A 22,692-nucleotide genomic window follows, 5' to 3' on the forward strand; every position below is an offset into this window, starting at 1 on the left:
TATACATTTTACCTCCCAGGACTCTGTCAAAATCTTCAGGGCAAGGATATACTTTCACCATTGCATGTACACTAATTTAAGGAAAGGAATAAAAATAAGGTCAGGTTTTTGTTTAATTAGATTTAAGAGCTTATAATGACAACCAGAAGAGCTTGTAGATTTCCACTTCTGCTCTTCTTTATGCTTTAAAAATTAGGTTGACTCCCCCTACACAGCTGGAGATCACGTGTGTGTTTATATATGCATATATATGTGTACTTATACATATATGTAGAACAGCTCCAGAAGGGGAATTCTTTAACAGCTATAGCCCATAGCTATGTCTACTGCATGAGACCCAAGAGATGAAGCGTGGAACGCAATGGGATAGGGCTGGACCACTCTGAGATGCATGGATTGAGCAGAGGTTACAATTATTAGTGGCATACAAGAAAGCACGTGTTTTTCATGACTATTTTTGAATCAAAGAGAATCACCAAACAGTCAAAACCATAAATCATAAATATATGCAATTATTTAGTGTTATTTTTTAAGTAGATATTGATATATATTAGTTAACACAAAGTAGCTGCTATAAATACTCCATGTTTCATGCAGAGGGAATTGTGTGAAGGCATGTATCCTTTTCTGTTAAGTAACCATTTATAGGACACGCTCATTTTGTGTCTATGTTTACACAGGTATGCTTACTTCTACACATAGAAGGTCCTACAATGCCAAACTTAATTCTGGAACTATTTTTAGACCTAGCAAAGCCGTTTGAGTAATTTTTAGCCATTTTAAAATGCACTGGTTTCTCTCTCCAAGCCCCGTTCACTTGGTCTCATGGTGTCTAAAGCACATGGCTTTGGACGCTGTATCAAACAGATCCAACATATTTATTTTTAGTCTCTGAAATGTTTCTAAACCAAGTTCTCTGTAACATACGTGCAAGACATAAAGGTTTTATTGTCACAAGCATGTAATGAACTGCATAATTGTCTCTTGGTTTTGTTTGCTATAAATAAGGTGCCATCACTAAATCACGGCAATAAAACCATTCTGTTACCTTTCTCACCTGGAAGAATTTCTCAAAGTCAGAGTGGTTGTACTTTGATTCTGTTAGGATTGGTGACAGAATTCAATCTTAGTACAAAATGTTTGTTTTCTGGAACCATGTGGGGTCAAGCAATTTGATCTCCTTTCAAGCCAGCATCCCCAAATGTACAGTCTACTTTTCTCTGGCTTCTGCTGTGAACCTCTTTGGTTTGTGTCTCGCTTTCTGGTCAGTCTGTTCTCATGCTCCTCCCATTTTTCTCCACCCCTGTGCCTTAATCAAATAATACCTTGACCTTGCACCTAAATAGTTCAAATTCCTTAGTGAAATGTCATGTACCTTGCTTTGGACAGGGACATGTGCTTAACTGTCTCTCGCCACCACCTAAAAGAAAGGGTCAGGTTTGTTAACACTTCCAGGGAGGGTTATGCCAACCAGTAACAGTGAAAACATAAATATATGTGTCGTCAGGCAGCTCAGGGCCATTGAAGGCTTTAGGTTAAGGTGTTACAGTGCCCAGCTGCCTGTGCATCCTTCTGCTGGAAGTTATTCCCCCTGCATCTCAACAGGACACGTGAGAGTGCCTCACTTACACCGGCTTAAAGCCTGTGCATTAGCTTAAACCACTGATGAGGCTAAATGAATTCATAGCTACATCTGCCGAAAGCTAAATCTGCCAGAGCCTAGGGCTGAGTCTGTGGGTGTTACTATTCCCCTGGCTCAGACAGAAATATCTCCCCATGCAAATGCAGGACTGAGCCTGTGTGGAGCCCCAGTGCCTTCAGCAGGGCCCACCCGCGCATGGCACTCCTTAAGGGATCGGCACCCACGTGAGCAAGAACAGCAGCTGATGAGTAAGGCCTGCTGCTGGAGTTTGGACTGTGCCCCATCCCGACAGAGCTGGTTTTGCCTCATTATGATGCAGAGTGAAAGAGTTTAGTGGAGATGACATTCCACTCCACTTAAAACCAAGGAAGAGGGGAAAAAAATTCAGTGCCTAATACATGAGCAGGGATGTAATGGGGGACTGATGGCAGTGGGAGGCAGAGATTTGTTTTCAGTTTGCACAAGACTTTCAAAATAATTAAAACACTTCAGAAAGAAGCTGGTATGATGCGGCTGAATTGGCATTTGCATGTGCATTCAGATTGTATTTAAAGGAAAAATATTAAAGGAACCATGTTAACTAAGAAGGCTTAAAGACAAAATACTGTCTTAAAAGAGCTCCATGTGGTTCATCAAACATACGTGAAAGGTGCACCCCTACCTTCAGTGTGCAAAACCTTCCAGATGAGTCATTAATAGGGCTTATACTTGAAACAACTTCAATACAGAAGAAGGAAGAAAAGATTATATGACCTTCTGCATTTCTACGGCATAAACACCCTACAGCCAAGACACTAATTTCTGCATTGAGCCCCAAAACTTTCTGCTGAGCTATACATAATTTAAAGGGGCATCCAGTCATGAATGGATTCAAGGTGATGGCAAAGCTAGCACACTGCTAGATAACTCAGCATAGGGGTTCAGTGTCCTGTGTGTGCCTGTGTGTGCCTCCCTGCCTTCTGGCAGGACACAATCCTTGCATATTTTGGGTGCCCACTCGGGCTCATCAATACTGTTATCTTGTCCCTGGTGGCGGTAGGGACATGTTATACAATCAGAAAAGGGCAATTAATTTTCTGTGACTATATGCCCCTATATAGAACAACCATACAGTCAAGTTGTATTCATACCTGTTATTTCCTGCTTTGAAACGTCCCTGAGTTGCATATCTGGAGATTTCAGCCTGTCTCTAATACTAATTTAGCAATCTTCATTACCCTTCCAGACTAGGCATTGGCATTGTGTAACACTGGCAAACAGAGCATTTTTAAATTCAAAGTCATTAGGCATTTTTTAAGTATATACTTTCTCACTACAGTACTTCACACTTTTCAGTCAGACAATACACTTGCCATTTTAAAGGGGACTTAGCAAGTTAATGAGGCACTGGATCCACCAGCAAGCAGAGCCACTAGGCTCACCCTGCTGCCTCCCTTCTATTGCAGGGAAGGCTGAGTGCAGGGAGCCAGCCAAGTCCCATGCAAACAATTGCCTCATGGCAGTGGAAGGGACCATGCAGAAGAAATCCTCCCAGAGGGAGAGAGGCTGTCAGCTCAGGGCCAGAACCAGGCTTAACAAAACAGCCCACTACTTAGGGCAGCAAACTGGCCATGATCCAGCTGCCTGCTCTGCTGTGCTGGAGCCCTGGGAAACTGCTGCTGAAAGAGGGGTCAGGGCATGCGGAGCAAGCAGGTTCAGCAGGGAGAGGAGGTGGCTTTTCCCACCAGCTAAGGCACCGCTTGCACCCCTCCTGTTTCAGCAACAGCTGAGGCAGCCAGCCTGACTTTCTGGGGCTGCCAGCCCCCAGCAGCTCCTTCTGCTACTGGTGCGCACTGGGGCTGCCACCAGCAACAGACCACACAGTCTGCCTCTACCATGGCTTGTGCAGCTGCACCTGCCTGGCATGTCATAGGACTAGCGAAAAGGAAGAGATGATCAGCCAGTGCTAGAATATGCCTCCTGCTCCAGACTTCCAGATGAAACTCTGCACAGACTAAAACCATTTGATCTGCAGCTCTACATAGCTGCAATCTCAGTTTTCAGGCTGCAGCTTCTGCTACTGAAAACATTCTTATCTTTGGTTAGATCTAACTGATTAAAAGGAGTTGCTCTTTTGATACACCTGATACCCTTTGAATCCCTGTCAGCCCACTCTCTTTGTTACAAGATGGATCAGCAGTTAGTTGACATGCACTGCTAGACCATGCCTTGCAAACACATCCAGTCCCACTCTCCCAGAAGCAGGAGCAGTCCCTGTTTCCCCCACACATCTGTGCATCCAGGTCCACACGGCTCTAGGAACCTCAATCCCTTTTACAATTTTTGTTAGCATTTTACCTAACATCCCCAAGTTCAACTGTTCCTGTACAAATTCATAGCATTTGCTGGTAAATGCCATTTCTTTTACATTGGCAAGTAAAATTTCTATACAGTCAAATTCCTGTAGGCTGAATTATGTGTGAGTCAAAATGCATATCTCTAGTGTTGCTGTATGTGCATCACTTGCTGGTTTTACTGTTGTCATCTTTCTCTTTTTCCCTACAGATTGGTACTTTGATCTTCTTGAACTATGGGGAAGTATGTTTGCATGCAAAGCACATTCAGGTTGGTGGTAACACTGCAGCAAGACATGTGATCTCAAGATGGCATGTGAATATACTTGGGATGGGTTACTCCTGATGCAAGACCTGACACTCACCTACTGGCAACTATTAGAGGTGAATACCTTCTTCAAAAATTCCCTACAAACACTCACACAGGGATAGTTATGGTCCACGCCTGCTTGAATCATTCATTCTCTGTCACTGAATAGCTTGACTGCTACCAGAATAATGTAATACTAAGCTTGAATGTATCCTTTAAACTCATTCCAATTTTTTATACACCTAAAGCAACTGCAAAAGCCAGGACTATTTGAGTGACATATCAGTAAATGGTTTCTCTATAATATCTTGGAGTATCCGTTTCGGAATCGAAAGCATTGCCTTCAGAAGTACATTCTGTTCTTGAAGAAAGTAAAAAAATACATATTGCTTATAGCCACCACAGTAAACAAGTGTCCCCTCACCACTGCCTCTCCCCTCCCAGAAGACATGGAAGTCTTTCTCACATCCACTGCTGTATTCACTTCTGGTCAAACACCTTGTTTGTTAGGGACCGTTTGGAAGCCTGACAGCAAGCTAACTGTTCAGGATGGACACCCTTCATTCCTCTGACGGACCAAAGATAACTACACTGGTTTGATAGGGCTACTGAACACATACTTACATCAGCTGGGCAACCCAGCTGAGTGAGTTTCACTTAGCCATGCAGAAGGCTCCTTCTCTACCAAGTTTCTTTGTAAAAGTCCAACAACAACATCCATGGGCTTTCATATTCACCAGATGAGTGAAAGGGGAAAACAGTCTTCATGCATTCGTCCATTCCCCTCACCCCACCTCACACACATCTATTTGCCTAACGATTCTTTTGGAGATATACATGGTATTGAAGTTACTCCTGACTAGTAAGCAGCTCCTGTCAAAACTTTAATCGTTTTTCAAGAGAACAGCAGCAGCAATTTGCTAAGCATTGCAAACTGTGTCAGCATTGCAAAGACCACAAAAGAGAGACAGGTCTCTGCCCCAGCCTGAGTAATAAGGGGTGGCCACTTGGAGCACATAGGAACTTTGATATAGAGGAGATTGTTACAGGTTCATCTTCTTGAGCGGCAAGGCATAGAACAGTTTATAGGAGGGAAATAAATATAAAAATAATCAGTTGATAGACTTTAGGGTTAGGAAGGATTATAGGTGTAACATTAATTGTGGTCCAGTTAACAGAAATACTTCTATCACAGCTGCAAGGATCAAGCCTTTGGGCCTTTAGTTTTGGGACAGTAAGGATGGCACAGGAAAAGAAACAGCCTCTCTTTCTTTTCAAGCTGTCCCAACAGCAGCTGTTTTTATTTTGCTGTTCCGCTGAGCCACAGAAACCAGCTTAGTGAATCTCTACACCTCAGAGTAATTTACAAACCAAACTTAACACCACAACCAACAAATGGGTCCTTCATACACTTCCAGTAACACTGGAAACAGTCCCAGAGCAACTACCAGCTCCAAACAGTGCAAAAGTCTTGGCAGAATTGAAGTCAGGATCCAAATTTAGCAGCTATGAGCTGCATGCAGTGGTTCAGGTCATGAAAGGAAAAAGCAGACTTTCTCATCTGTAGAGCCAGGAAGCAGAGCAACTTAGGCCCAGTGCATGATTTCAGGTAATGACCCTCCCTTTATAAGGATAAAACATAGGGCCCTCAAAAATATTTGAAAGCAGAGGATTAGCAGATGATGTCCCAACTGTCCATGATGTGCCAGGGTCAGCTGGAGTGACACTGGGGGCAAGCAAGAAAAAGGTTTGTGGCACACATGGGTTCATAGAGATTGTAGAAGACCCAGAACAAAACCTGAGAGTTACCTTCTAGATTATCTTTTACATTAGATGTACTGTATTGTAGCAAACCAGCGATATGTATAACTTCTCAAAACAGCATCTAATGACTAATCCATAGCACTATTTTATGCCCTTCTCTCAGTGAACTGTCAATTTTGTATTCACATTTCCTATACAGCATTTCTTTCTACTATTCCTGATAGCCCCATCAGTCATAAAATCACGTTATGTACTTAGAAAGGCTTTGACAGCTGTAAGAATTCAACAAGACAAAGCCAGCAGCGAACACTTAAGTAATCGGTTCACATTTTATCCAGTCTTGCACAGGCTGAAGGATCAGCTGCTGTTTTGTTGTTGTACTGATTTGCCTCCCAAAAAATGCGTGGGCGCACTGGCGTAGACCATGTGCTGACAGACAGAGCAGCAGGACCCCTGTGCTGAAGTCCCCATGTCACTGAGAGGGTGCATTAGCACTTGAGTGAGGGCAACTTCGGGAAACAGAATCAAATCTTTGTGCTCTCCTTTGCTACATTATCTTGCCTCTTCTACCTTCACTTCTCGACATTCATGTTTTTTTCTGCATTTATCTGCACCACAGGAGTGTTGTTAGTAAGTGTTAGAGGCACCCAGCCCTGTAAAAGCCATTAATTCTTCTATTACAGGGAGAAGTACACAGATAATAAACAGATTAACAGAGCTTTCTCTTCAGCTTTTACTTTCTATTCTGTAACATTTTCACCCTCAAAAACAAGGACATGGCCATTACTTGTATGCACTCTAAATCAACTAGTAATCTACTGCTCACAAGTGACAGAAGGGAGTGGCATCAATTGAGCAAATAGGACATCTTTCCAGTAACATCTGTAGCACTACAATGTGTCATGGCAGGACAGCCATGAGCATGGCAAAGCAACATTCGGGAGGTTAGAATAAGGCTTGTAAGGTAATGATCTCAGACAAAAAAATCTGGAAAGTCTCCATTATCCTAAACAGATAATGCACTACAGCCTCTAAACTAACCAGATTGTTGTCCTCTCTTTTCCTATTTTGTTGTGTATTGTTCCTCTGTTTCCAGCTCTAAATCAGATAAAGCTGATGGAGTTGTGGAGGCTACCTGTCTTCTGCTGCTCTGCCACTGATCCGTCATCTCAGTTGCCATAGACACAAGATCTGGAAGCCATGGCTGGGCATGGGAGAAAAGCCACCAGCAGGCTCTCTGCCGGTGGGTTCCGGCAGGGCCTTTCTCAGCAGGTACTGAGAGAGTCAGGGTCAGTCTCTGAAAGTGAGGAAGAGTCAGAAGGTGCTAAGCCAGTAACCCACGAGAGGGACTTGCACACACATTACATTGCCATTCAAAGAAATTCCAGGTACTACCGGTCCATGAGGCTGCCAAGCAGAGAGAAAAGAAAATCTTCGAGAGAGGCAATGCACCTGGGGCATGTTACAGGTGAGTACTGACCCGAACGGAACAATACTTCCTTTTCCAGTGAGATTAGGAACTACAGGAGTCACTGAGATTAGAAAAGGGACAGGGAAGGTAGGAACTGGCTCAGCAGTCAGCACATTACAGTACATCACTGCCCTACAGCACAGCTGGCAGAGGGGCACCATCCTTCTTTGTTTAGCCTGAATGCAAAATGGTTGGATACTTAAACGTGCTTCATGGCAGAGAATATAAACAAATGTGGGACTCTGCTCTGCTACCCCTCTGCTCTCTAAGAGAAAAGTAATTTGAACAGGGAAGGACATGAAGCTGTCAATGAAGTAGGAACTTCTTTAGCCTACAGAAAGGACATATTCTAGTGAGAGCTATACAAGTAACTGTATGGCAAGCTGCATGGCATATAGAGGAAACAGCCAGCAAAAACAGCAGTATGTTTAGGGACGAAGCCTGTGGAAATTGCAATAGACTGTTACGAGAGAGGAGCAAGACTTCTCTGAAAATGCAGTTGCTGCCACCTTGTATTGAAGACAGCTGTAAGAAACACCTAAGCTCCCTTTGAGACAGGAGGCTGAAATAACAGGAACACCATCCAGAACATAAATGCACGCAGCCATGGCTTCAGTAGAAATGGAACGAGTTGGCTTTCTCCAAGTATGAACAGTACAGAGCATGACTGCAAGGCCAGGCTTTCACTGAGCTGGCACCTTGTCTAAGCAGCTGTCTGTGAAAGAAACAGGAGAAGCTGAAGAGAGAGCCAGGAAAGGAGCTATTGCAACACACTCAGAAGCACTGGAAACAGGGCTGCAAAAAAAACCTGGAAGTGGTTTTAATCTAAACACTAAATGGGAGAGACCTGGAACTGTGAACACAGAAAACGCCCTTTGCTTCATCTCCCAGGTGTTCAGAGAAACTGAGTTTTATACCTTCTTGTAAATAAAAGGAATCACAGCAAAAATACCTATCCTATCTTCAAATCATAATTAACAGAAACAACACACTGGACTCTGAACTTTGGCTAGCTGCATGAATTGAAATGATACAATGTTTGATTGCTCTGCAAGCCACTGAAAGCTATTTTTTTGTTACACAGTAGTGAAACTCAGTGCTTCAGCTCCTGAAAGCAGACCAAGTTCTCTAAGCGAACAGCAGACATCCTCCACCCCAAATAAAGGAGGTCTGAGAAATGTCCCCAAGAAAATAGGTGTCTCCTGCCTGTCTCACCAAGGGAGCCACGTTATTTCAGCAGTATAAAGGCCCATTCAACCCTGCGGCATGGACAGAAGGAAAGTTCCCTCCCTTCTCCAAGTTTCCAAGCAGACAGCAGCAGAGCAAAGAGCTCCTGTTTAATATTCTGCTACTGTTGCAATGAGGTTTGTGGATAAACTGAGCCTCGCCTATGCCAGAGCAGAACTGCTCTCCGCCCTGCCAGTGCAGCAGCAGGACCAGAGGAGCAGAGTCATCCTCTCACCACTTTCCCAGAGCACTGCTGCAGAGCAAGCACAGAAGACACTCACCCTCTCTCCTGCTGCCTGAGCATCACAGCATCCAGACCGCTGCTGAGGAGGCCCTCACCCGTTACCTACTGCTACCACTGTAGCAGGACCAGCACAGGACGCACTTTCTTCACACATCTGCAGCATCGCGGCATCAGGACAATGGCAGGGAGAACATCACTCCTGTCTAGCCAGTGTCATTGAGGAAGGACAAGCTAAAAGAAGGGCTTCTCTCTTAGCAGCTCATTAGAGCATCCACAGAAGCTGACCTACGCTTCCCTCTCACACCCCCCACCCCCCACCCTTCTCTGCTGAAACAGGATCTGTTCCAAACAGGGCATTTTCTTCCATATCTGCAATTGTTCAGCAAGACACACTGGGAACACTTCTTTTCTCCAGTCTGTTTCTCCAGTATGACTGTAGCAAGTCCAGCTCAGAGCTACAGCTTTTAAATTCAGCTAGGACTGTGTAAGCAGCTCTTCTGCCCTATCCCTCTACTCCACTGATTCCATCCTCTCTCCCTGAAACTGGACAGCAGTGCTTCTACACCAGCCTCATTTGTAGCAGGAACTTCTTCTGACAGCATTTGCTGACGTGCATGGAAGCAAGGGATGGGTGAGCTCTTTTATCTTGACTTCAAACCCATTTGAACAGCAGCTATCCAACAGTCTGACTCAAGCTCACATGTTAACCTGTTCTCATTTTGCTTAGGGAATGCGGGGGGAGGGGAGGAGAAGGGAAAGAAGAAGAAAGGAAGAGAGGGAAAGATACAGGGGGAAATACAGAGTAAGATACAAAATGGGGAAAATAAAGACTCAAGAAATGAGAACACAAAAAAATAATTTAAAAGAATGTAAATCTAGCACAGAGAAAGGCTTTTATATAGGCACCATTGGCACCAGCCAAGTTTTGGCTTATAGCCTAGGAGCTGTAAAACATAATAGATGCTTTCCTTTAACTGGAAAAAGAGTTTGTTTTTTAAAGCACTTTCCTCTGACAGAAGGATAAAGTGTTTAAACTATTCAAAAGGCAAAGAAAATAACTCAAACTAGCATTTCAAAAGCCCTTGGCACTGTTTTAGGGAGTTTTAAAAGTCTGGATTTCACCCTTTCCCTCTGAAAGATTGTAGCATTGATTAAAAGGGTGCATCAGAAACTGGCTTCAGTCTGAACATTGACGTGCCTGCGCTGCCACCAGTTTGAAATGCAAACAGAATTATGACTTAGACAAAAATATTTCTAATAAAAACCAACAAGGCCATTTATCAACAAGCCTCAAACAACAGGAGGTTTCATGAGAAAAGTGAGATGCATCCTCTCCTGCCAAGTACTGCAGTAGTAAGCCATGGACTTAATACAACTTTGGCTCCCTGTGAAAGGATCAGAGGTTCATCTGAGGGAAACTGGAGAAGCAATTAAAAGTAAAGCTCCTGTCTCACCCAAATCTAGCCTTGATTTATCCAGTAAACTGAACATCTATTGTGTGCCTGCAAGCAGAGCAGTAACGAAGCCCTGACTTGGAATTGGCATGCACAGGCACACACAGCTAAGCCTTTTCTGCTTAAAGCATTACACTGAAAATCACTGATGTTGGGACCCAGTTTTCAGTGGTGAGAGCGCTGCTCGCATAAGAACTGATATTGTATATCTGCCTTCACTTTTTCTCAATTGCATTTGCAGCTGTGACAAAAGCTGTACAGTCTTGCACTGTGCAAGCTGATGATACTTCAGTCTTGTTTGAAAATCCAAGCTAAAGCATCACTGTCTTTGTGTCTGTGGTCTTCCTGTTACCTTTGGTGTAAGCAAACCACTATGTACAGTAAAAGTAGAGATGACCCTTAAGAAAATGACCATTTTAACATCCTCTTGGCTTTCTCTTATATCACAGGGTCACTCAAAAACAATGAGCCCGTCAAAGAGCCTCTGAATATTTTACCTCGTAAGGGATCACCATCTCCAGTAAACTCTGATAAGACAGCGTTAGATGAACTGTGGATCCAAAGGTAAGGAAGTGCACGCCAGGGTATTCACCGTGCCTCCTCTGGCAATATGGTCCGAGTGGTGTCAGTGCAAGAATGCCTTTTTTGGGAAGGACAGCTGAACTAAGCCATAGCTCTGAATCCATGCCTTCTCACCTGGACTGGTAGCACTGTTTTCAGTCTTAATGATATATATCATATAGTACTAGCATTGTGGTATAGACAGTCTTATCAGTATGAGTTTGGAGAAGGGAGTGAAGAAAAAAGGGGGAAGAAAATGATAATGGGGAGGATGGAAAAAAGGGGAATCTGACGTAGGATCACCCAGCAGTGTAAGCAAAGCAGGCAGACTGCCTTAAGCAGCTTGTTGAGAGAATAAGGAATGCCTGTGAGCATTTCCTTATGGAACATCCCAACATAAGGGTGATCCCCTTCTTGGCCTTCCCAGAGGGCTCTACCGAAGCCTGTTACATAACCCCACATGGAAAACAGCATTTTATAGCTGAAGAAGTAGCTACTAAGATGCTTTCTAAAGCACTCTGCTCGCTGTTTACTTTGAAGAACTGACAGGCAACAGAGGCAACCCTTTTGTTAGGGTAGCCCTTTTTGGCTTAAATCCCTCAACGACCTAGGTCCAGCAAAAGGTCCTGACCCCACAACCCATAGATTTACATACGTCCCACAAATTTACCCTCACCCTTGCTCTCTTGCCACTGCAGCCGGCCAGAGAGAAAGGAGCAGCTACCTAGCCTTGCCTTTTCAAATATGACTGAGATATTCTCCCAGACTCCCTCTCCAGCTCCTCATCTCTTGTGTGTGTAACATCTTGTGTGAGATAGTCCTTACTCGTACTGTAGAAGATAAAACTGGAAGTGCTAAACAGTTTCTCCCTGAAGGTGCATGCATTATGCTGCTCCGTGTGGTCCTAATTACTGAGCCCAGCTGTGATGCTGTAATGCAAGTGCCTTTCCAGGCACCTTTCCTTAACGGAGAGGACTCCAGTAAAAAAAATTTAGCCAAACTGTCAAGTTGTATTTAAGTAAATTAATTGCCCTGGCTAAAATTGATTGCCCTTTGGCATTAAACTGAGCATATGAAACTAGACAGTTAGAGTCTGCTGCAATGTCAAACCCATCTGTCTTCCTCTCCTTGCAGCATAATCATCACTGTCAGTCTCTGACATCCTGACACTGCCACTTAGGCAGCTCTGAAACATACAAATTCTGATTCTCCCAGGAGCTGGAAACAATGAGCCTGAGCTGAGAGTCAGTTTTATCAAAGATGCTGTGGTGCACAGAGTTTGACAGGTCAGTACAGGTTAAGTCATGTGTCTGCTGAGAGCAGGCAATGCTGCTGAGTGGCATCCTCTCTTGAAACCAAGCAGAGAAATTTGACAGAGAAAGAGACCAGAGTTCCAGCTCAAACTGAGTCCATATCCTCCTCTTCCTTTCTCCAAAATATCAGCTGTAATTTATAAGAGAACCACTAGAAATCTGCATTGTGAAAAGCCTGCAGGAGCCTAAGGATATTGCCATTATTTGCATTAATCACTGTTCTCCCCTTCTATTGGGAAGAGAGGCCATTGTGCAGATGAGACACCTAAAATACTATCACTGGTCTCAAGAAATGCATGTAATCTCTCCCCAAAAGAATAAAACTGGTACCTGTTAGCTAAGAGTTCTTCTGAAAGCAGAAGCTAGTAGTTCTACAGAAAGGACAGAATAGGCACCTCCATCCAGCACTGGGAAGGTTCATGGTGTTCTCAGGAGTGAAGCCACACAGTCCTGAGGGCAGCTGGGCCATCAGTGCTGCATCTCTTCACATTTAGCAGCATCCTACAGCAACTGTATAAATACTAGGGCTGGGCAAGCACTATCCCTTCTCCTTGTGATAACCAGCAGGTCTGACACAAATGGGTTCTTCACAGGTAGGGATGTCACTTCACATATAGCCATGCTACATAATTTAGGACAGGGAGTAAATACAGCTGGGGAACATAGAAAACAGCTCAGGAACTGTTATCTGCATTGTACTCGGGCGGAATACAGACGTTAACACTCTGATTAAGGAAAAGCACCACAGGCTCCTTCAAACCCACTGGTGACTTGAATCTATGTGTCATTCAGAGCTCTGAGAATAGTAGTGTAGTTCATTGATCTCAGAACATTAATGTCTGAAAATAAGATGACCTCAAACATTATTGCTAGTGTTCCAAAATCTGCCATATGCCCTCCATAAGATACTACTATAGAGCATTTTTATGTCTAACTATTCTCAAATGTTATTTTCCTCATGATCCTTCTCCTGCGGGATGCCCAGCTCCCCCTAAGCACTCTAGAGTTCTCCACAACATCCTGTGGCTCCCTCCCAGTCTTCCACATTGTACAAAGATCCAAACCTCTCACATGATGAGCCACCACCTGACAACTTGGCTGACTTGCCCTGAACTTGTGCTGAGCTGCTAGCACAACTTCTGTTTTACAGAGTAACCAGAGCCAAAGACCTGGAAGGAACTGAACTCAACCAAAGCTGCTCCTTCCCAGTGTGATCAATCCTTCCAGCTTCAGAGTGGCAGCAGTTGTGCAGACTGAGATCACAGAAAGCCATCACAGAAAAACATGCACCCAGAGTGTCCATCCACAACACGTCAGCCTCAGCTGAAAGCAACTCACACAGAGACCAGAAAACTAGTAATTTCAAACTCTGGAAAGGAGATTCACTAATCAGTGTCTACCCTGTATTACCAGCTAACAGGATGTTGACTTCTCCTCATTTCTAATACCACACAGATATTTTAGTGGCATGACTGTGTTATTTACCTACCATTTCCCACTGAGTCAGATTCCAAAAATGATATGTCTTTATTGTGTGCCACTAGATACAGTGGAAGAGAGACTCAGTGTGAAATTTCATGTTGCAAAGCTCACTGGGAGGTCATTGGTCTACCAGTGCAGAGCAAACTATTTCTTTAGGCTGGTTATGAAACCCCTAATTCAGAGGAACAAGGATCATCTAAAAATCATTTGATGATGTTTGATCTGAGCTCAAAGACTAGAAGTAATACAACAGTGAATGCAAAGTCACCTTCAGCAGCAAAAGGGAATACAACTTGTTTGAATTCATGCAAACACCTTACTAGGAAGAAACAGGACGCATGTAAACTAGCAGAGCACTCTGAAGGATCCCTGTGTGAATTTGGGTTAGCATCTCTTAGCACAGCACTATTTGTCCTAAGCAGCAGAGGGCACTACTCTTATAGGCTGATTTAACCAGAAAATCGGAGAAAGCCTATAGAGAGGCTGAGACCTGTGTTGCAAAAGGTCTTATACCATACTCGAGCAGTTTCTTTCTATTCATGAAATAAATTTCATAGTCACTTCTTCTCCATGCTGCCAATGGTACTTTAATTTGCAAGTGGTGAAGTCAGGAATAGCTGGTGCAAACACATGACCAAACCTTTATATTTTGTCACACAACAATTTTTGCCATTTAGTGCTAGATCGACAAGATTTTTCTTATCCCTCTTTCTGTACAATATAAATCTTAAAAATTCTAAGAGCAACAGTATTTGCAGGGAGATTAATTTTAAGAACTAATACATTGTCAGTAAACTGTAGGTACTAAAATATTACTGTCAAAATCTCATCTTTCACAGGATCATACAGAATTGTAAGCAATAACATACACAATTCTAATTAAATATCCTTCCAGCCTCCAGCCAATGAGATCCCAATCCCAGTCTGCCCAACTATTCCACCCAGTCTCTGCTTGTCAAGTTTTTCGGCCCACTCATGGTTTCATTACCTGGCAAGATCTCAGCTTCACCATCCAGCTCTCCCAATCTGATCTGCTTCATCTCAACGTACCCTGACCCTCAGGTCCTCAACCAGTCTCTTTTGTTTTAATTCTTTTCTAACAGCTTCAGCTTGTAATTCCCCACATAATTTCCTCAGCTTACTGTTTCCCAGACACAGTATTCCTCTATCTTCCCTCCTGCAGCTCATATCAGTGTCCTTCTGCTCTCCAGGCTCTTCACCCTTTGGCTCCTGATACAGTCTTAGTCTCCCACCACTCCTTGAGCTCCAGTGCCATATTTTTACAGCCTTTCCAACTCACCATTTCCTGAAGCACCCATCTGTGGGCGAGTTCCTCTCTTCATAGCAGTCTCCTGGTCCAGAAGTAGACCCCTCTCTTTCCACACTTGAGTCTTGCTCCCCATCTTTTTCAGTCAAGTAGATTTCTCATTGTGCTGTCCAGACCCATCACAAGGATCACTGAGGATACAGCAGAAATGGCCTTTATTCACAGTGCCTAGAACTGGACCAGGCAGTTTTTACAGCTGCAATATCAGAAATTATTCTCTCAGCCCTGAGCATCCATGGGCATCGACTCAGGGATTGTAGATGCTAAAATCTAAGTCTAAAGTTTGTGTGTATTGCAGAGTGGGAAAGGGCCTATGATTTCTATGGATTTTCATAAGTGTGGCAAAGACGAAGCCCTGGCAAACCCTGAATTTCAATTTGTATTTCAACAGAAACCAAAGCTTCTCAAAGGATAGAAAAAGTTTTTGCTTGACTAGACTAGAGATCAAATATTTTCCTAAGCCTAAGGAATTAATAATTGTTTTTAATATACAAAAAGTAACCTGTCTATGGCAGCTGATCAGTAACTACAACTGTAACGCTGATGATGATCATCATCAAAAGGTTAGAAGCACCTAAAGGTAAGGATCTCATAACAGGAAGTTCTGAACAGTTTTACTTATCGATAAGGTTGCCAGCCCTAACAGATACGATTAAGGTATTTTGACGAAAGCTTAAGGAGGTTCAGGAGAACAGATGTGCTCTTGGCCTTTAGGATCTAAAAATATTAGGGATGAGGAGTTCCACTTCTCTTCCACTAAAAAGTCAAAAACCAGGAGTAAATTTTGCACAGACACACCCATTGTCAAAAACACTGCTAAAAACCACACGTGAACAGAGAGAACCTGAATGAACCTGAAGGACGAAAATATCCTTGACTAGGTATAACATTCAAATCTATTACTAACTTCACACTTCACAAATTTAGTTAGCTCAGATTAAAACAGTGCTTGTTACCTCATCTTGTGGCCTTTCTTGGTGTGAAACACCCACTGACTAGAAGGGTTTGGGGAATTTTTGATGAATAAGATCTGCTGGACTGCTTCTTCCCTTTTTAGTTTCTGGAAGAGGAGGTCTAATTTCTAAAAACTGCTATAAGGGAACATTAAAAAAGGCATTTCAATGTCATTTGAAAACAAGCTCTTTGTGCAGCTTTATTCTAAGGGTTGCTTTTGAGTTTAGATGCACATAAGAAATCTTAATTCAAGTTATTATTTTTCAAAACTACTACTGCCTGAAATATAAGGCAAGATTAGAAATTCATCCCCCAAACTTAAATGAGATAACTGTAATAAATAATTATAAACTCACATTTTTAATGCAACCATGGACCAGGTCAGCCAACATTTAAAATCATTTCCAACAGCAGCACAATGAAGTTGGGAACAGCCTGCAACCCCATGCACCCCTTCTTTGCAGAACATATGCAGTGTGAAACCCCCTCTCCTTTGCACACAGAGAGCTAAACCATGGTCATGCTTCATGTCACCAGAGCATGGCCATCATTAGATGGCCATGAGGATCATTTCCAGTGCCTGTGTGCTTAGGGATCCTAAGAATTCCTGAGCCAAAACAGGGCTTTGCATGACAGAACATTGCATGACTTCTGCCACTAATAGAAGTACAGAGCATGCAGCACTGCTTGTGTGGTGCTGGGGTAGGATTTTTAACTAGTTGCTTTTACATATGTCGTTCTAGTAGTCAGATTCTTTCTTTCCCCCTACAACTAGACAGGGAATTTTAGGATGAAATACAGGGATTTTGGTCAGAAAACTGTCAACATGAGATTTTACTGATTTTAATGATACAGGGGAAAGTTTTTTAGGCTCCAGATCAAATTCATTGTTGAGATAGTGAGAAAAGAAAACCTCTTCCAAACCAGATTGTTAAGATTAGGTGGAGCAGGAACTTCTGCCTGAGCCTGCAGTTCCACAGCAGTGTAAAGTAATCCAGGGTGGCACTCCATGGTCCTGCCACCCGTCTGCAAGTCTGCCACCTCTGCTATGCTGCCACTCGCACTGAGCTCACCCTGTAGTGAGACAATCCAAACACACAAAAAACTAGTTCTAAAAAAAAAGAATTGTTTCCCACCGGTTTAGCTGCCCAAACTTGCTCACCAGGAATGAGATGAGTGTGAGTGCTGGCATAAAAGTGGAGGTAGAAATCTGACTCAGGGAATCATGTGAAAAGTGGAATTGAGCAGCTAGGTCAGCTTAAACTGCACACAAAGTCCTAACAATTGCAGTAGGGAAGAAGAAAGAGGCAGCTATGCTGGAGCTATTCTACTTAGCAGAAACAGTCCAGTATTGACTGACCTAACGTGGTATCTGGTGAATAAGGCATTCATCAGGTTCAGGCACCTTTCCCAGTGACCAGAGAAAGCAGAGCAGCTATGGGAAGAGAGACTGATCCGCCCTGGAACAGGCAGTAACATGTCGGGTGGGAAGGAATGACACAGCTGTGACTGCAACCTGGATCCCCCACACCCAGCATGAACATCCCAGTCACCAGACCACTGTGGCAGAATCAGTTGTTTGCCTGCCTTCATTTTTCATGACAAACTTTGAAAGCTTTCTGTTTTGTCACCAAACAGAAAAGCAGGATTTAGAAAATCCCAACAATTTTTGTAGGACAAAAATATCTCCTTCGCACTAAATGTCATTTTTTACGCCACTCCCAGAGCGCTGGGAACACTCTGTCACCTCATTTGGGAGAAAAAGTATTTCTTGGGCACATGGTTCTGTTTACAGATGTCCTCTGTATGTCAACATGAAGTATGAGAATAAGCCTGGAAAGGAAGAAAGAGCAAAGTTTTTGAAAGAACAAATCACAGTTAAAAAGAAAAAAAGTTCTAAAGGAAGGAAAAGTAGACTATTAGTCATTGCTACACAGTGGAACAGAACTCTTGAGACACGAAAATACAAGCTGTGGCCTTCCATGGCCACAGGGGGCATTTCACTCTCAGCTGGTGTTCTCACCTCTTCATAGCTTCCAATATTTTTATTCTCATTATTTTTAGTGATATTTTCAGGTTTTCATCTCAGACCAAAACTGAAATTATTTTGGAAAATTTGAAGGAAAAAGGAAGACAGGCAGGACAAATTACCAGATAGTTATGGGGTCTGAAAAGATGCTTTCTATTTTTGGATGTTTTTCATACCGTGACCCAGACACTTTTTCTAAAAAAAAATTTCAATTTACAACAGATTTAACCCTTGGGAGCAAAGCAATATGAGAGATTAGAAGCTGTTAAACTCTACACTTAAAGTACACTTCTGAAAGATATTTTTTTTCAGTAGATACACCCAGAAGTTATATTCAGATATATATTCATTCCAGCAGTGTCAGTAAGAACTTATGCACTGATTTCCCTTTGCATACTAGGGAGAACTCCCCACTGCACTTGGCCCTTTCCTTTAGAAAATAGTAAACATCATCCCTGCTTTTCCAGAATTCAAGAAAACAAGGAGGCTTCCCTTTTCTAAGAAAGAAGCTTTCTAGCATCTCACCCACTTACTAAAACCCTTGACAATATTCTTGCCCTGGCAGCAAGCTGCCAGAACATGGCATTAGGCAGAGCTTCAAGATAGTCTCTGATGCTTTATCCCTTCTGCAAGGTTCTGGCTGCCCCTTTACTCACCTGCCCCCCCCAGATGCCCTAGTCCCAGTGTTTGGCTGATAACCCACTTTCATCCCCTATTGATCATCTACCCTGTGACGGTCTCCCCCTCTACAGCCCCAGCTCTCAGGCTGTCCTCCTTCTCCTCCTCCTCTCCAAGTGCAGAACAGGCTCCAGCTCTCACCCTCACCCTGATTTTTCCTATCAGTTGTCTGGTCCTTCCAACCCCCCAGTCTGGGGCTGGACCTAGACTGGACTGACAGCCTTCTCTGAGTCCTCAACAACATTTCCAGCTGTTTTTCTCTCCCATTCTGCCTCTTACTGACTTAAGGACTGAGCTCTCCAGTGTGCCAGAACAAGATCTAGTTCACATAAGCTGAAGGAGTTTTTCTGAACGTATAGTCATGTGCTGATTGGAAGCTATCATTTAGCAAATACAATATAAAAATTATAAAAAGGAAACCATTTTACACATACAGACTAATACATGGATTTTATGTTGTTGCATAAATTACATTACCTCGTACAGGAAAAAAGATGGTTATTTATGCAACAGGGAGAAAGCAAACGTGAGGAATAGCTGAGCATTTTCTGACTGTTAACTCCTCAGTTGCAATGTGGTGCAGATGACGTTTTTTTGCTGAGGGTTGCTAATGTGTAGGGAAGAGCTGCACCCAACCTGTCCGCAAGCACTTGAACCGATCCAAGGGTGTAACCGTTCTCTGGAGCTCAAGAGGATTTATCCCTGAGGCGGAAAAACAATTACCTGAACGAAGACAGATATAGATCATTGAGTACTGAGATACTTACTGCCTAAACGAGACAATATATCCTTATGGAAGTAGCGACTCTAAGGAAGGGGAGACGGGGGAAATGATCGAGCGGGTGCAAAGCCCTGCCGGAGGAGGAGAGGAGGATAGCGGTCAATCCTGTGGGGTAATCAGGGGTGCAGTTCCTGGCAGGAGGGATTAGGCTGAGTTTTCCAGTTACATTCCTCCATCTCAGGGTTTCATTCCTGGAGAAGAAATGCACCATATGCACCAGATCTGGAAGCAGTTCAGGAGAGCCCCCCTCTCCCACCCCCTTTTCTCCCTCAAAGCCGGTGCCAGTCGCACATAGGCAGAGAGGTGCAGGGGATGGGGGGCAGCGCTCTGCCCTGGGTCTGAGGGAGGAGAGGTCAGTGCCAGGGCAGGACCCCTCTCCCGCTGTGGGGTGGCAGTGCATGGAGGAGAGGGGCTGGTGCATGGGGTGGGCTGGGGTGTGTGGGTGCTTGCAGGGGGAGGGTGCCTTGCTGGGGAGAGAGGGAGGGGATGGAGAAGGGGCTTCCCTGCATCTGAGGAAGGAGCCTCTCTGCAGGAGAGCGGGGGGATGGAGGTAGGGGTGCCTGTGAAGGTGGGGGGGGGCCCTGGGGCAGGGATTGCTGCCTTTTGGGGGGGCCCTTGGGGAGGAGAGAGTCAGCCTCCCGACGGAGGAGGGACCTGCATTGGAGCGCTGGAGGGGAGCTGGGGGGCTGAGGAGGTCTCTGCGGACGGGGATGCTGGGAATGGGGTGGCTGCAGGGGACCGGGGACTCTGACAGGGGAGTGGGGGGAGGGGGGGAGGCTGACACCTGAGGGGGCTGTGGAGGCTTGGAAAGAATTTTGGAAGCATTGAGAGGGTCTGCACGAGGGGCTCCGAGAGGCTGTGGGGGGTACTTAGGGTCAGGTGGGAGCCCTGAAGGCTGAGTTTGGGGGGCTCCAAAGGAGCGGGGGAATCTCAGGGAGAGGGGTTGGGGAACTCTCACAGGCTTTGAGGGGTCTCGGGGGGGATTTGGGGAAGGCTGAGGGGGCTCTGCAGGAATTTGGCAGAGTTCTGTGAGGCCTCGGAAGAGATCTGGGAACACGGAGAGGGACTGCACGGGGCTAGGGGGTTCTGAGGGGCTTACGGGAGCCCGAGGGAGGCTCTGAGGGAATTTTGAGGGGTGTCTGTGGGGAAGCCTGAGAGGGCTCTGTGGGGATTTTGGAGGGAAGCCCGAGGGGGTTCTGAGGAGGTTTGGGAAGGCTCTGAGGGGATCTGGGTGGAGAGCCTGATGGGGGGGTCTGAGGGGAGGCTCTGACGGGATTTGGGTGGAGAGCCCATGGGGACGCCTGGGGGGGTGCCTGAGGAGAGGCTCTGAGGGGGGTTCGGGGGCTCAGAGGGTCTCGGGGGGCTGCAGGGGCGCCCCGGGGGCGGCTGCAGCTCCCCTCTCCCTCCCGCGCAGGCTGCTGCCTTCCTACCCCCGTTACCGTGGCAACCGCCCGGGCTCCCCCAGCCCCGCGCCGCTGCCGCCGCCGGAGCTGCTCGGCAGCCGCCTGTCGCCGCCGGCCATGGAACTGCTGGCCGCGGCGCTCAGCGCCGCCTGCGCCCTCGACCAGGACGGCTCGGCGGGACAGCCCGGCAGGTGAGCGGGGGCGGGGGGCGAGGGCCGCGAACCCCGGTCGGAGGGGGGCGCCCGGCCGCCGCTGCCCCGCCGCCGCGGCTGAGGGTGCCTCCGCCTCCCACAGGGAGCCCCCCGCGGCCGCTGAGGAGAGCCCCGCGGCCGCCGCCGAGGCGCCGCCCGCCCACCCCATGACTGCCGACTCCTGGAGAAACCTCATCGAGCACATCGGTAAGGAGCCGTCCCCCGCCTCGGGACCCACCCACACCTCACCATCCCCCGCGGCGGCGGTCCGGCCGTGGGGTGCGGCGGCCGCGCTCTCCCGCAACTTCGCCGCGTTTCCCGCTCCCCGCACTGGTGGCAGCACAGCATCCCCCAGAGGTGCCGCCGCGGCGGGCGCCCCCCCCCGGGCCGGACCCCTCACCCCCCCCGGGCCGGACCCCTCACCCTCGCCCGGGCCGGACCCCTCCCTCACCCTCATCCGGACCCCTCACCCGGGCCAGACCCCTCACCTCCGCCGTCATCTCCGGTCCCCCTAAACCGGCAGCACTTGGCCAATGGACCCCAGATCTAAACCCGAGCGGTACATGGCAGGAGGGAGCCTCAGGCAGGCGCAAGGGGGTTGTTGCGGAAACCCAACTCTCTGTCTTTGCTGGAAAAACGTCTCGCTGTTGGTGTCAAAGATAATAACCATGGCCTTAGCGACGTTGTTTTGTTGTCTTTAAGGGCATCAGGTTTGTACACTGCCTGATAGGAGATTTAATGCTGTCGCTGAGCAGCTTTCCATTCATAAATAACGTTTACTTATTGTAATTACAAAGCAGGTAATCATTAAGACTACAGCCAACTTTCTGCTGAAATCTGTTTTTGCATACTCAAAAAGGCTTAAGGCTGAAGTAGTGGGTCAGCTAGCCAGTTGGGCATTATCTGTATGCACCGGGTCAGCTTCTATTTTTAATAGCCACTGGTGTAGCATTTGCCATGGAGGAGCAAGTTATTTTATCACTTGTGGTCTCTTTGTAAAGGCAGAATTGAAGTTATCTGCATGGCTGTGGAGAAGAGGATGGTTATGTTTTTGCTTTTATGGGTTTTTTTGGTTTTGGTTTTTGGTTTTGGTTTTTTGGGGGTTTTTGTGGGATGTGGAGAGGACCTTCTCAGCTTGTTTCTTGGTTTCCCACATCTAAATTGCGACATTCCGCAGAGAGATTTGGGCAACTGCAAAGTTAAACCCCATCTGGAGACAGGTGTTATGGTGGAAATATGGAAGCCTTATTTTCAAACAGTTCTGTTCAATTTCAGTTGAAACCGCAAGTTACTTGAATATAGAGGACAAGAATGTAGCACTTTGCATGGGAAAATTGGATAGGCAACTGTCAGGAGCAGAAAGGCAAACCTCCCTGGCAGAAATGAGGGGGCTTCTCACATTGTCTCTGGGAGAGAACGGCTGCAATTTTGTGTCAGTTTATGGCAGGCGGGGCTGGTTCTTGGAGTGCCTGATGCCACTGGGGCAATGCTGGGGAAAGAGGCTGGTGTGAAAGCAGCAGCCTGCCAG

At 45.7% G+C, this 22,692-nt stretch overlaps 2 protein-coding genes across 2 annotated transcripts in view; one reads left to right on the top strand and one right to left on the bottom strand.

Annotated features, from left to right (window-relative positions):
* The window catches only part of NEU2 (neuraminidase 2), a 32,701-nt gene extending 17,167 nt beyond the window's left edge, over positions 1-15,534 (bottom strand). Inside the window, exon 1 of the mRNA XM_056357923.1 lies at positions 15,102-15,534. The gene's annotated coding sequence lies outside the window, so the exon portion shown is untranslated. The remainder of the gene's footprint in view (positions 1-15,101) is intronic.
* Positions 1-22,692, top strand: part of NGEF (neuronal guanine nucleotide exchange factor) — a 51,799-nt gene that overhangs the window by 3,766 nt on the left and 25,341 nt on the right. Inside the window, exons 2-6 of the mRNA XM_056357919.1 lie at positions 4,187-4,246; positions 7,146-7,517; positions 10,895-11,009; positions 20,985-21,164; positions 21,268-21,371. Coding sequence (XP_056213894.1) covers positions 7,250-7,517; positions 10,895-11,009; positions 20,985-21,164; positions 21,268-21,371 — 667 coding nt within the window. The 5' untranslated portion in view covers positions 4,187-4,246; positions 7,146-7,249. The remainder of the gene's footprint in view (positions 1-4,186; positions 4,247-7,145; positions 7,518-10,894; positions 11,010-20,984; positions 21,165-21,267; positions 21,372-22,692) is intronic.

The sequence above is a fragment of the Falco biarmicus genome, chromosome 13 (assembly GCF_023638135.1).
Source record: "Falco biarmicus isolate bFalBia1 chromosome 13, bFalBia1.pri, whole genome shotgun sequence".
NCBI lineage: Eukaryota > Metazoa > Chordata > Aves > Falconiformes > Falconidae > Falco > Falco biarmicus.